General features: G+C 41.8%; 2 protein-coding genes across 4 annotated transcripts in view; one reads left to right on the top strand and one right to left on the bottom strand.

Annotated features, from left to right (window-relative positions):
- Positions 1–5,045, bottom strand: part of TBC1D2 (TBC1 domain family member 2) — a 33,043-nt gene extending 27,998 nt beyond the window's left edge. Inside the window, exon 1 of one of the 2 annotated variants that reach the window (XM_072113968.1) lies at positions 4,929–5,045. The gene's annotated coding sequence lies outside the window, so the exon portion shown is untranslated. The remainder of the gene's footprint in view (positions 1–4,928) is intronic. The other variant, XM_072113969.1, reaches the window with a different exon arrangement.
- ELP1 (elongator acetyltransferase complex subunit 1) overlaps positions 5,021–12,620 on the top strand; it is a 56,274-nt gene continuing 48,674 nt past the window's right edge. The window contains exons 1-4 of one of the 2 annotated variants that reach the window (XM_072113964.1): positions 5,021–5,244; positions 6,540–6,709; positions 8,683–8,835; positions 11,666–11,747. In XM_072113964.1, coding sequence (XP_071970065.1) covers positions 6,560–6,709; positions 8,683–8,835; positions 11,666–11,747 — 385 coding nt within the window. In that variant the 5' untranslated portion in view covers positions 5,021–5,244; positions 6,540–6,559. Of the gene's footprint in view, positions 5,245–6,205; positions 6,288–6,539; positions 6,710–8,682; positions 8,836–11,665; positions 11,748–12,620 lie in introns of those variants that run through there. The other variant, XM_072113965.1, reaches the window with a different exon arrangement.

Raw genomic sequence — 12,620 nt, 5'->3', positions numbered from 1 at the left:
GCATTTACATGTGGCGTCTAAAGCATGGGGCAGCACGGTGGCTTAGTGGTAGGCATCACAGCCTTGCAGCGCTGGGGACCTGGGTTCAAGTCTCAGGGCGTGTTCACAGAATCCACTAGCGTCGCGTTCATAACTCGACACTAGCGCACAGGGGGCAGGGTTTGGGCAGATCACATATGCGTTTCCAGTGAAAAACACATGCAATCAGGTTATCAATGTGTGATCGTCCCGAGCCCCACACCCTGTGCGCTAGCGTCGCGTTATGACCACAGGGTCAACATCTGCAAAGAGTTTGTACGTTCTCTCTGTGTTTGCGTGGGTTTCCTCTGGGTCCTCTGGTTTCCTCCCACACTCCAAAACATACGGGTCGGTTGATTAGATTGTGAGCCCCATTGGGGACAGGGACCGATTTGGCAAGCTCTGTGTGCGCGCTATAGGAATAAAGGAATTATTATTATGTGGTCTTGTAAACGCAAGAGTTAAAATCTAGTTAACTCCCTATCTCTGACAGTAGTTTTCAGCTTAATGACCACACTCAATTTTTAGAATCTGACATGTGTCACGCTAATTGGTACCTGGGAAGGCTTTAACCCAGGTGATTTTGAAATAGTTTTCTTGAGGCACATTGGGGGACATTTTCTATGGCGTTTCCGACAGTTTTGTGGCTCTCTCACCACATGTTCTGCTCTCAGACCTATTTATTAGCTGGCGGCGCCAGCTCCGTCTGCTCCGACTCTTCTCTGCGTGGCTTTGGCAGTGTGGAAACTCAGACACAATTAATATGTTTCGCAGCCCTTTTTGGGCGCTGTAAACTGGCGGAAAGTAGACCAAAAGAAAACTGGTCTAGCAGGGACTGTTGGACACATTTCTGGTGCTCGGGACAGATTTTGGTCCCAGGGACAGAAAATGGTCTCGGCGCCAGAAATGTCTCTGCACAGCTCCACAATATTAAATGTGTATCTTCTTACCGAGAGCAGGTCGGTAACAAAGCCAATGCAGACACCGACACTTTAAGTAAATGTCCCCCATTGACTTCATGTCAGTTGAACAATTTAAAGGAAACCTACCACTTTCCAATAGTACTCCTAAGCAGCAAATACCGTGCACCAGCTCAGGGTGAGCTGGTTCCGGTGCTTATTTTTGTTATGTTCTTAAACCGTTGTAAAGCATTTAAACACTTTAGTAATCTTTATATATGAAGCAGCTTCGGTGCACGGTGGTACGCGCTCGGCGCACCATATGCGCGACCGTGCGTGCGCCTGAATAGGAAGTGGTTGCGTACCACTGTGCGCCAAAGCTGCTTCGTATATAAAGATTACTAAAGTGTTTAAACGCTTTACAACGGTTTAAGAACATAACGAAGATATGCTCCGGCACCAGCTCACCCTGAGCTGGTGCATGGTATTTGCTGCTTAGAAGCACTGTTGGAAAGTGGTAGGTTCCCTTTAAATTGTTCAACTGACATGAAGTACAATGTGCCACAAGAAAACTATTTCAAAATACAGAGCGGGTACAGTTTGCTAATGTGAGGAGACTAAAAGACCTGAGATGATGTCACTCTGGTCATATGACATGAATGAAACACAAAGCAGAGCTGCTGTCAAAATAAGGGGGCGTGATTGACTGGCAGCCCAGGAGAGTCAAAGCCAGAAGACATGAGCCAGGAAAGCTAATTTGCATATCAGAAAAACTGTAATTGGCACTGGCAGCTAATTTTAGTTGATATGGGCAGGACTTGTAACCCTTTATTAGCAGGCATTGCTAGTCAGGGTGGTAAACTTCTGGTGACGGGTCTTCTTTAAATGCTCTTCTTTCTATGTATTTATGGTATTATATGGTAACATGGTTTTTTGTGCATCCTCTAATTTTCCTAGGATTTAACGAGGCCTAGAAACGTAGGTGTAATTTTTCTCAATTTTTGAAAATTGCCAAGACTCACATTTTGATGGACAAGTGAAATTTAGAGGCCTAAATATACTATACAACATACACATAGAAACTACAACCCTTAATGTATAAAAAAAAACAACTCCTACAACGTCTGTTAACCCTTTAAGTGTTTAACAGGGGTTAAAAGAATATGGACATGCGAGTGTTCCGATACCCCATATGTGGTGGTAAAATTCTGTATGGGCTAATGACGGAGCATAGAATGGAACAGCGCCGTTCACAGCAGATTTGTATTGTCACATTGTACAGGCTATAAAATTTTAATGTTTTTGGTATTGCAAACATTTCAGGGCTTATTATTTGCGGGATGAAATGCACTGTATATTTTATTCATTTTGGGGTTCTATAGCTCAATCATAAGATTTTATTAACTATTTCAAGGGGGACGCAATGAATATATTTTGGTTTTGGATTTTTAGCCCTTTTTTTTTTTGGCTATTCATCGTAACATAAAAATAATATTTTATCTTTATTCTCAGGTTCATGGAGATTATGGAGATACTTCATTTATATATTACATAATATACATTACATACTATACATTTATAATTTCTTACTTTATATATAACTTTTCATAGGCATAACTTCTACATTTATATTGCAAAAAGGATTGATCCTTTTGGGACTTGTAACTTCTTTTGATTGCTTTAACATTTTTTGAGATTCATACAGATGTGGTAATACCAAATATGTATTTTTTGGGGGTTTTATATACTTTTATATACATTTGTTTTTTAAATGTAACTGGGGTGATAAGGGGACTTTAATTTCATTTATTAATTTTTTATTATAAAATGATTTTTTTCAACTTATTCCACACTTGGGCTCATCTGATCGTTTTTTCAAGCCCGTACCCTGCATGTTGTAGTGTAGAATGTAAGCTCAGTGGGGGGTGAGTCAGATCCATGGGGGATACACTAAGGGAGGTGACACACATGGCGTTTTAGGCCGTTTTTAGTTTTTTGACATGTTTGACCAATTATCTTACCGTAATTCTAACTGGTAAAAAAAAAAAGGATGCTTTTTCAAAAAACGTATGCGTTTTTTACAATCTGAAAAGGCACTAACTAAAAACAGTTTTTGTCCAGTTTCAATTAAGATAATTGGTCAAACCTGTCAAAAATGCATGCGTTTTTTGACGGACTGCTTAAAAACGGGCCAGAAACGCGATCAAAACGCCATGTGTGCCATCACCCTTAACTGCCACAGTAAAAACCTGATATGGTGGTTATTAAGGGGTTAATTAGGCAAATCTCTTTTCAGCTGTTGCATTGCATTTTGCAAAGCAATGCGCCCAACACCCTGAGGGTGAAGACACACATGGCGTTTTTGGGCCGTTTTTACTAAGTGCGTTTTCAGATCGTTAAAAACGCATGCGTTAAAAAACGCATGGGTTTTTTGAAAACGCATCCGTTTTTGTCCGTTTTTCCGAAATTGCGCAATGAAAAACGGGCAAAAACGCATGCGTTTTCAAAAAACGCATGCGTTTTTAAAAAACGGATGCGTTTTTTAACGCATGCGTTTTTAACGATCTGAAAACGCACTTAGTAAAAACGGCCCAAAAACGCCATGTGTGTCTTCACCCTGAGGCCGGCGCCACACAGGGCGCTTTGTCTGCGCTTGCGAACGCAAACGCAGACAAAGTCGCGCCCACCAGGGCGGGCCTCGGCCCGATCGCATCGGCGTTTCTATGGAAACGCCTGTGATCGGGAACGAGCCGCCGGTGTTTTGCGTTAATTTAACGCGAAACACCGGCGGCTCGTTCCCGATCGCAGGCGTTTCCATAGAAACGCAGATGCGATCGAGCCGAGGCTCGTCCCGGTGGGCGCGACTTTGTCTGCGTTTGCGAGCGCAGACAAAGCGCCACTTGTGGCGCCGGCCTTATGGTGACGTCACGCGATTGTGCTCCGATGATCGGCATTTTCATTGCACGCCCCCAAAAACACAACACACACATTACTTATAGTATTGTATCGGCTATTATTAATGGCTGTATGACGTCTGTTGCAGTTCCCCACTTTGCTGGCTGCACCAGATTCCGGGAGTCAGAGCCCCAAGATTAGGCATTTATAATACATATTGTTGATGAGACCATTCAGGCCTGATATTCAAGGGGTTAAAAGTAAACCAATATTTACTAAATCGGTTATGTCTCAGGACAAAGAAAAAAAGGTCCAAAGTTTAAAATAAGGCCCCTTTTACACTTGCGGTTTTCATGCGCATGCTTTTGAAGCGCAGAACTTGCATTACACTCTGACCCATTGTAATCAATGGGCTTTTTCAGACTTGCGGTTTTTTTAAACGCACGTTTAAATCTCAGCGTGCTCTACTTTTGCCATGCAAAAGCAATGCGTTTTTCACGCATCAATTGCCATAGAAAAGAGCTCAGTCCTATCTGCCCATGAAAAACGCATTGAAGATGCGTGTGAAAAACTGAGATATTGAACAAACTCAGACTGAAAACTGATTTAACTGAAAATGTCAGTTTTTCACTGACCAAACCCTGATCGCACCCTGATCACACTCTAACGTGGAAGGGGCCTGAGGCCCCGGTCACACATACCGCTAGGCGTTCATAACGCAACGCTAGCGCACAGGGGGCGGTCCTTGGCCTGAACACACGGATTGATAAGCCATTCGCATGCATTTCGCTGGAAACGCATGTGCGTTCGGGCTGAGGACCTCCCCGTGCACTAGTGTCGCGTTATGAATGGACGCCTAGCGGCACGTGCGACCGCAGCCTGACAGGCGTAAATGGAGCTCAAAAAATCCCATTGACAAACATGATGATGTTAAATTTTTGTTCACAGGTCCATCCATTTGCTTGGAACAAATTCTGCACATTACTTCTGATGGACTTCTACTAGACGTAATATGGGCACGTTAGAAACTATAATATATGTCCGTATGTGTACATGCAGAACATTACAACGTTTTACAATTTTTTGGATGAAAAACCTCATTCAGATAAAAGAGACCTGAAAACTCCATGCAGCAAAGCGCTCTATGACTATGGAAATACATAGCCCTGTATGGCCGCTTCACAGCGCAAGCGTCAAGGGGTGATGCGCTAGAGGCCCAACAGCTTCCAGTGTTCTGTCTACTTCGTACGGAGTCCTCTTTCATGTGACGTTATGCACGTGTAACAGTGGGAATTTTGGTCGTCAGAAAAATGTCTTCCTCCTTAGTCTAACAACTAGTGAGTGGGAGACAGATTTCATACTGCTGTATGACGCATTATCACGGTGCCGAGAGCTGCTGTCACGGTGTGGTATAAGCAGGAAACGTGGAGAGGTAATAGTACAGTACAGTATGTTATAGATGCTGGTGCTAAATGTTATAATGCTGCGTCCTGTGTCACGCGCATTCCTTTACAGAACTTGCGATGTATGTTACAGAAATCCTTGTCCATGGTATATAGCATGCGTTTCTGTGCTTGGGCAGGTTCCTCCCTCACAGCCTTTGCATTTCAATATGTAACACAAACTTTGTGTATGAACGTAGCCTAATGGTTCTGTTAAATAGGTATTGATGTCATTGGACTTGATCCAACCAGGGACACTTTCTCCCTGGCTCGGTGATTGGGGTAATCTTATCCATGGCCTCCTTCCTTTTAAAATCAACTTTTAATTTATGCTAATCTAGGGGCATCACCAGAGCCCCTACATGCTGCAGTCAGAACATGTCTACTCCCTCTGCATGTGCAGTGGGAGGGGAAACCTGCTCATTGTAACAGCCTGTAAAGCTACAGCATTGTGGGGCTCTGGAAACACCCACACAGCCCTTCAGGTTCATTAGTATAAATTTAAAGAGGACCTGTCACCCTTAAAAACGGCATTAGGAGCTGCTTACTAAATTAAGCAGCTCCCAGTGCTAAAACAGACGCAGCATTGTTACACTGTTAGCATTATCAGAAACGTACAATAACGCTAACAAACACTGCCGCAATGTACACTGGAAACGCTAGACCGCTCTAAAAGCGGTCAGGGTATTCATGAGGGGGGCGGTCGAGGCCCTGCCTCTCCCCTGTACCTCCCCGCCCACTCCATAGGCCAGCGGCAGTCACCGCCCCCTCATGAATACGTCGGACCACTTTGAGAGCTGTCCGGCGTTTCTAGTGTACAACGCAGCAGTGCTTGTTAGCGTTATCGGAGGTTTCCACATTTTAGCACTTGGAGCTGCTTACTTTAGTAAGCAGCTCCTAGTGCATTTTTTGAGGGTGACAAGTCCTCTTTAAGCAAGCCATGGATAACAATACAAATATATGAAAATTACCACAGTCACAGTTCCTGGATCCATGACTAAGTGACCCTGGTTTACCATGAGCTATTTTGATGGTAATCTGCTTTAAGAATGCTTACGCTGCATGCTGCACTATATGAGATGACATGTTGCCGATTCTTGGATAAACTGGTTTGCAGCCAGGATGATAGGTAAATTTTCTTTAGTAATGTTTTCTATATAGCTGTCTGTTTCTTAATACACCATGTCTGCTACATTTCTAGCTACAAGATGTCATCATCCAGTTTTCAGATCAGTATCTTAATTTTCATTATTTTAATTGTTTTTTGCTTTTTCTTTATCTACAGAAATATTATAATTTATCATTATGCGTAACCTGAAGTTACTGAAGTCTTTGCATTGCAGCTCAGTGAAAGGTATTGGCACTCCACAATGCATTACAGTACGTTCAGACAATGGAACAATTCTCATCGGATCAAGCTTTGGCTTTGTGGAACTCAATCCTAGTTCAGAGGAGGTGACTGCTTTTCTACCAATTCCCTACATTATATGGTTGCATTATGCATATTTGTATTGCACTTGGCAGCAGGTTTCCTCTGCTTACACTGCAGACTCTATCAAGGTGGCTGGCTTCATAGCATGTAGACTTTCCTGTTTCATTATATACAGTGCCTTGCAAAAGTATTTGCCCCCCCTTGAACTTTTCTACCTTTTTGCCACATTTCAGGCTTCAAACATAAAGATATAAAATTCACATTTTTTGGTGAAGAATCGACAACACGTGGGACACAATTTTAAAGTGAAACGAAATTTATTGGATATTTTAAGGTTTTGTAAAAAAACAATAAACTGAAAAGTGGGGATATTTTTCAGCCCCTTTACTTTCAATGCAGCAAAATCACTCTAGAAGATCAGTGGGGATAACAATAATTCCTTTATTTATATAGCACACCCACATAGCACTGCTTTTTGTAAACATGCTTTTTGTAGTAATGTAATTAGGCAAATCAACTCACCTCATCTCATCTGTTGTAATGCGTTTCAAAACGTGATGAAAACACAACCAAAAAGCACCGTGTGACCGCGTCCTTAAACAGGGAGAAGACTGATGAGAGATGCAGCCAAGAGGCTCATGAACACTCTGAAATGTGGAAAAAGGTAGAAAAGTTGAAGGGGCTTAATACTTTTGCAAGGCACTGTACATATTGAATTTTCTGAATTTTGATATAGCATGAGCATAAAATAAAGTATGCACAATGTATAAAGCATGAAACATTAACCCCTTACCGACATGTGACGTAGTAGTCCCGGCCGAGCCCTCTCCATAGCCGGTAAGTCTTTGCTGCATATTGCAGCAAAGGCTTACCGGTAACACGCGTGATCGGTGCCGGCACCGATCGCGCGTGTTTTACCGCTGATCGTCGCCATCTTTCCGTGGATCGTCGCTCCCCGTGACGTCATCGGGGAGCGGCGATCCGTCGCCATGGTAGCTTCGGGTCTCCCGAAGACCCGAAGCTACTTCGGGTTAACCCATTCATTACCATGTGCTGTCAGCACATGGTAATGTATGAGTAGTAAAATCCCCATATACTGCCATACTATAGTATGGCAGTATATGATAGGATCGTACAGACACCCTAGGGTTAAAGTACCCTAGGGAGTCTGAAAAATAGTAAAAATAAAAATTAAAAAAAAGTTAAAATAAAAAAATTATAATAAAAAAATCAAAAAATTCAAATCACCCCCCTTTCCCTAGAATTGATATAAATATAAATAAACATTAAAAATCATAAACACATTAGGCATTACCGCGTCCGAAAATGCCCGATCTATCAAAATATGATAACGTTTTTTCACTGCGTTTAACCCCGTAACGGAAAATCGCGCCCAAAGTCGAAAATGTCACTTTTTTGCCACTTAAAATTTTTTTTTTAAATTCTATAAAAAGTGATCAAAAGGTCGTACAGTCCTAAAAATGATAACATTGTAAACGTAATCAAAATCCGCAAAAAACGACACCACCCACAGCTCTGTACACCAAAGTATGAAAATGTTATTAGCGCCAGAAGATGGCAAAATCCCCCCCAAAAATTTTGTACAGGTTTTCATTTTTTTAAATGTATGAAAACATTATAAAACCTATACAAATTTGGTATCCCCGTAATCGTACCGATGCACAGTGAAATCCGTAAAATCCAAGCCCACAAGAATACGGCACAAATGCGTTTTTTTACCAATTTTACTGCATTTGGAATTTTTTTCCCGGTACACGGCATGAAATATTAAATACCAACATTTTGAAATGTAATTTGTTACGCAGAAAATAAGCCATCACACAGCTCTGTAGATGGAAAAAAAAAAAGTTACAGATTTTTGAATGTGGGGAGTGAAAAATGAAAACGCAAAATCGAAAAAGGGCCGCGACGGGAAGGGGTTAAACAGCATTCATGTTCATACTATTACAACTGATAGACCTTTGTATTTTTCTAGATCATTACAGATGTCTCTTTAACCTCTGAGAATTTTCTACCAGAGGATGGAAGTGGTCAGGTTGTTGGGATACAAGATGTTCCTGATCAGGAATCCGTATGCATTGCTACTGCCACAGGTGACGTTATCCTGTGTAATCTGAACACAGGCCAGGTAAGTTGAGTTTAAATGGGGTTGTCCACTTTCAGCAAATAATTGATATAGTTTTTGTAATTAAATACTGTACAATTTGCCAATATACTTTCTGTATCAGTTCCTCAGTTTTCTAGATCTCTGCTTGCTGCCCTGCTATAGAAATCTTCTATGTTTACTTCCAATAGACAGAAATTTGTCCAAGGTCATGTGATATCACACCAGTGAAGAGAGGAAACCGTTATAATGGGTCTTGCACCAGCATGACCATGGACAGATTATTTTCACTGGAAGTAAACAATGAAGATTTCTACAGAATGGCATCAAGCAGAGATCTGCAAAACAATTGATACAAAAAGGAATTGATACAGAAAGTATATTGGACATTTTTATAACTTTTCTTTACACAAACAAATGCTGAAAGTGACCCCTTGTAGATGCATGTTTATATAAAGAGTCTGATGCATGAAAAGATCTGGAACCTGGGGATTTAAAGGGAACCTGTTACCAGGGAGCTAATTTTTACTAAAGACAGGTTTTACTTTTTGTAACCTTTGTTGTTGTTTTTTTTTCTTTACATGGTGACAAAAACTAATTTTTACAAAATTTTGGGGATGTTTTTTATGGAAATCCCTTATTGGGTTAAGTAATGGATTATATTTATAGATTTTGGCAGTATGAACACACTGATAACAGATATGAGGAGTTTTTAGTAAATGTTTTTTTTTGTAATATAACCCTTTTTTTGTCCCATGAGGGAACTACAAGTCTAACATTTCAAAGTGTAGGTTGCATCACCAAAGACTCACCCTTTGAGGGTGCATTCACACCTGGAGTCCTGGATGCATCAAAAAGTGTGCCTCTTTAAATGTTACATAGCGTTTGGCTACTATGAAAAAGTTTTTCCTCATTGCTGTGAGGCTACATTCACACTGCCGTATGGGGGACGTATGCACGGCAATGGGCACACGGCACCATACAGGAGTGGTATGGTGCGGCACTGTACTGTTCCGTAGCCGTGAGAAAGATAGGACAATGTTTCTCTATGGAGAAGCTCGGGGTGAGCAGTGACGATGTGTGCCCGCGGTGCCACTGTACGGCGGGCACACAGTGTGAATGTAGCCGAAACATTTTCAGATCTGCTTACACTTACAGCAATGACGGAAAGCACTTCCAGAGAAGCCAAACACATTGTAACATTTAAAGATGCATGCGTTCTGACGCACAAGTTTCAACGCATCCAAAACTCCAAGTGTGACAGCACCCTAAGACTTGCTCACAGCAGTTCAGGAGCAGTCTGGAGCTGAGTTGCATAAATTTTTACTGCAGTGTTTTATAATAATAATAATCTTTATTTTTAAAGCGCCATCAAATTTTGCAATGCTTTACAAGTCAAGCGCTTTATGAGGGGCATCAGCAGCCTCCACTTAGAAATTCTAATAAGCACTGATATGACCTCTAACAGGGCACACTGCCACAACTTGGAGATTTGCTGAAACACTGAGGGATCATTTTAACCCTTTCAACCCCAGACACAGACCACTCTGGCACTAGCAATACAGAAGCAAAGCGCCCTTCAGGTCAAGGACTAGAGCTGAGTGGGTTAAAACTCTCCTGCAGTGTTTTTGAGAGCAGAGGAGTGACAGCCTTCACCAATACTGACAGCGAGCGGGACACATGTTTAATGGGGATGAGCATGTTACACTGCAGTGTTTTATCAGGCCATCAGGAGCTGAAAACACAGTGGGCTGGACACATGGTTCGAGTGGGTTACACAGGATTAAGGGCAGAGGGCACACTGAATGATGGGGTATGTAGACTTGCCGTTACCTCTAGTGCCACATCATAGAATCTCCCTGCTCCTGTCTCTCCTTGGCCGCACTCCCACAGCTGTGCTGCATTCCTTGTCTCTAAATCAGTGATGGCTAACCTATGGCACTGGTGCCAGAGGTGGCACTCAGAGCCCTTTCTGTGGGCACTCAGGCCATCACCAGAGATGACTCCAGGTATCTTCCTGCAGTCCCAGACAGCCCAGGACTTGCTGTGCACAGAGCTATTTTAAAGTGGCAGCTGTACCTGGGACTATTTTCTGCTTTATTGGTGTCCTCAGGTGCTGGTATCAATGAAAACTGTGACAGAGAAGGGAGTATAAATCACAAATTAAATTTCTGTGCTGGCACTTTGCGATAAATAAGTGGGTCTTTGTTGTAGTTTGGGCACTTGGCCTCTAAAAGGTTTGCCATCACTGCTCTAAATGGTGGAGCAGTGATCAGGTGATCAGCATTGCACCACATGAAATCCTGGTATTGAACCGTTTTGCCTCATTTATAACCCGAAAAGGTACCTAAATTACGATGCATTGTGCAACTCTAATTGCACATATCTTTCTGCTTTTTCTAAGCATTGCATTACAATATAATAGTGTGTTAAAACTTATCTTGCACCCTGACAGATACCTCTGTGTAGTCCTAGGGTTTGGGCTTTGGTTTGGATGTATTTCAAAAAACAACACGTGACGTGTCTGTGCTGCTCACTCCTCAGCTCTCAGCCCCCACCTTTTTGCTCATGTGCAGCTGTTCCATCCTGCTCATTCACAGAGGTCACAGCCTGGTGAGCTGACATAAGTGGTTCCATTTCTGACATCAGAGGTGCTTATTAGCTTTTGCTGCTTATTACTAAAATGTTTCAACATTGTTGGAATGGATATATTGTATATTTGAAATGAAAACTTTTTGCAGTAAATACTATGTTTCTTGATTGTTCAGATGTATTTATATAATCCTTTTTTTCTCTTCTTTTTCTTGGCCCAATATTTTGAATATCCAAATGCTAACTATTTTTTTTCTTGCAGCTTGAGTGTGTTGGCAGTGTGGATAGTGGTATTGTTACTATGAGTTGGAGTCCTGATCAGGAACTTGTTCTCCTTATAACAGGTATGTGTCCATTAGGAGCTTGATAGCAATACACGCCTCATTCCGTGGATAGGGTGAATGGAGAGCTGCCAACTCCCCATTCTGCCTGTCTGCAGGAACACAGTCAGTGGTGGGACCCAAATCTATCATATGAAATATGCTGTGATACCACATTATAAATAGAACTAGAGATAAATATATATAAAACTGGGGACTGTGTGTATAGGCTATTTGTGGTTCTAGGAAAAAAATATCTGTACATATCAGCTAATTTGCATATTGTAAGGCTTTGAAAGTGTCTCAAGACCTATAAAAATACTTTTAATTTTGTTGTGCTGTTCTAAGTATTAGGAGAAAAGAAGGCTTTTACCCAAGTTTTTACTTTGTGATGTATTTAGTATGATATCCCTGGTACAACAAGTGCACAATAGAAAAAGCATTTTAAACTCTCAGTTGGATTGCATGTCACCTATGTTATGATAGATATTCGTAAACGCATAAGGTTGCATTAACACCTGTACAAGTGCCTTAGACTCTTGTACCGGCAGTTTTACTACTTTAAAAAAACGCATCTCTGGACATCTCCAATCAAACAGACTCTAAAGAGGAGACTGGGGAGCTGTGGTGTGGATGCTGCTGCTGACCCTTGCTCAAGGTGGGCAGAGCTATTGTCCCAAGAAAATCCAGTTCCAGCACAATGATGGTATTGAAAAGCCTTTATTAGAATTTCATGTGACATCCAAAGCGATTTGCTGTAACCAAATTCATCGACACGACCCCCTCACACTATGTTTGCAACGCATTACATTGTGCTTTGCATCCGCATCACATGAGAACAGCTCTAGACCAGAAAACACATGGGGCAGCTTGGCTGCAGGTAAGCTCCTTTCTAAT

Source organism: Engystomops pustulosus, chromosome 1 (assembly GCF_040894005.1).
Source record: "Engystomops pustulosus chromosome 1, aEngPut4.maternal, whole genome shotgun sequence".
Lineage (NCBI taxonomy): Eukaryota > Metazoa > Chordata > Amphibia > Anura > Leptodactylidae > Engystomops > Engystomops pustulosus.
Note: the sequence above shows the minus strand (reverse complement) of the source record. Positions and strands in the feature narration are given on the sequence as shown.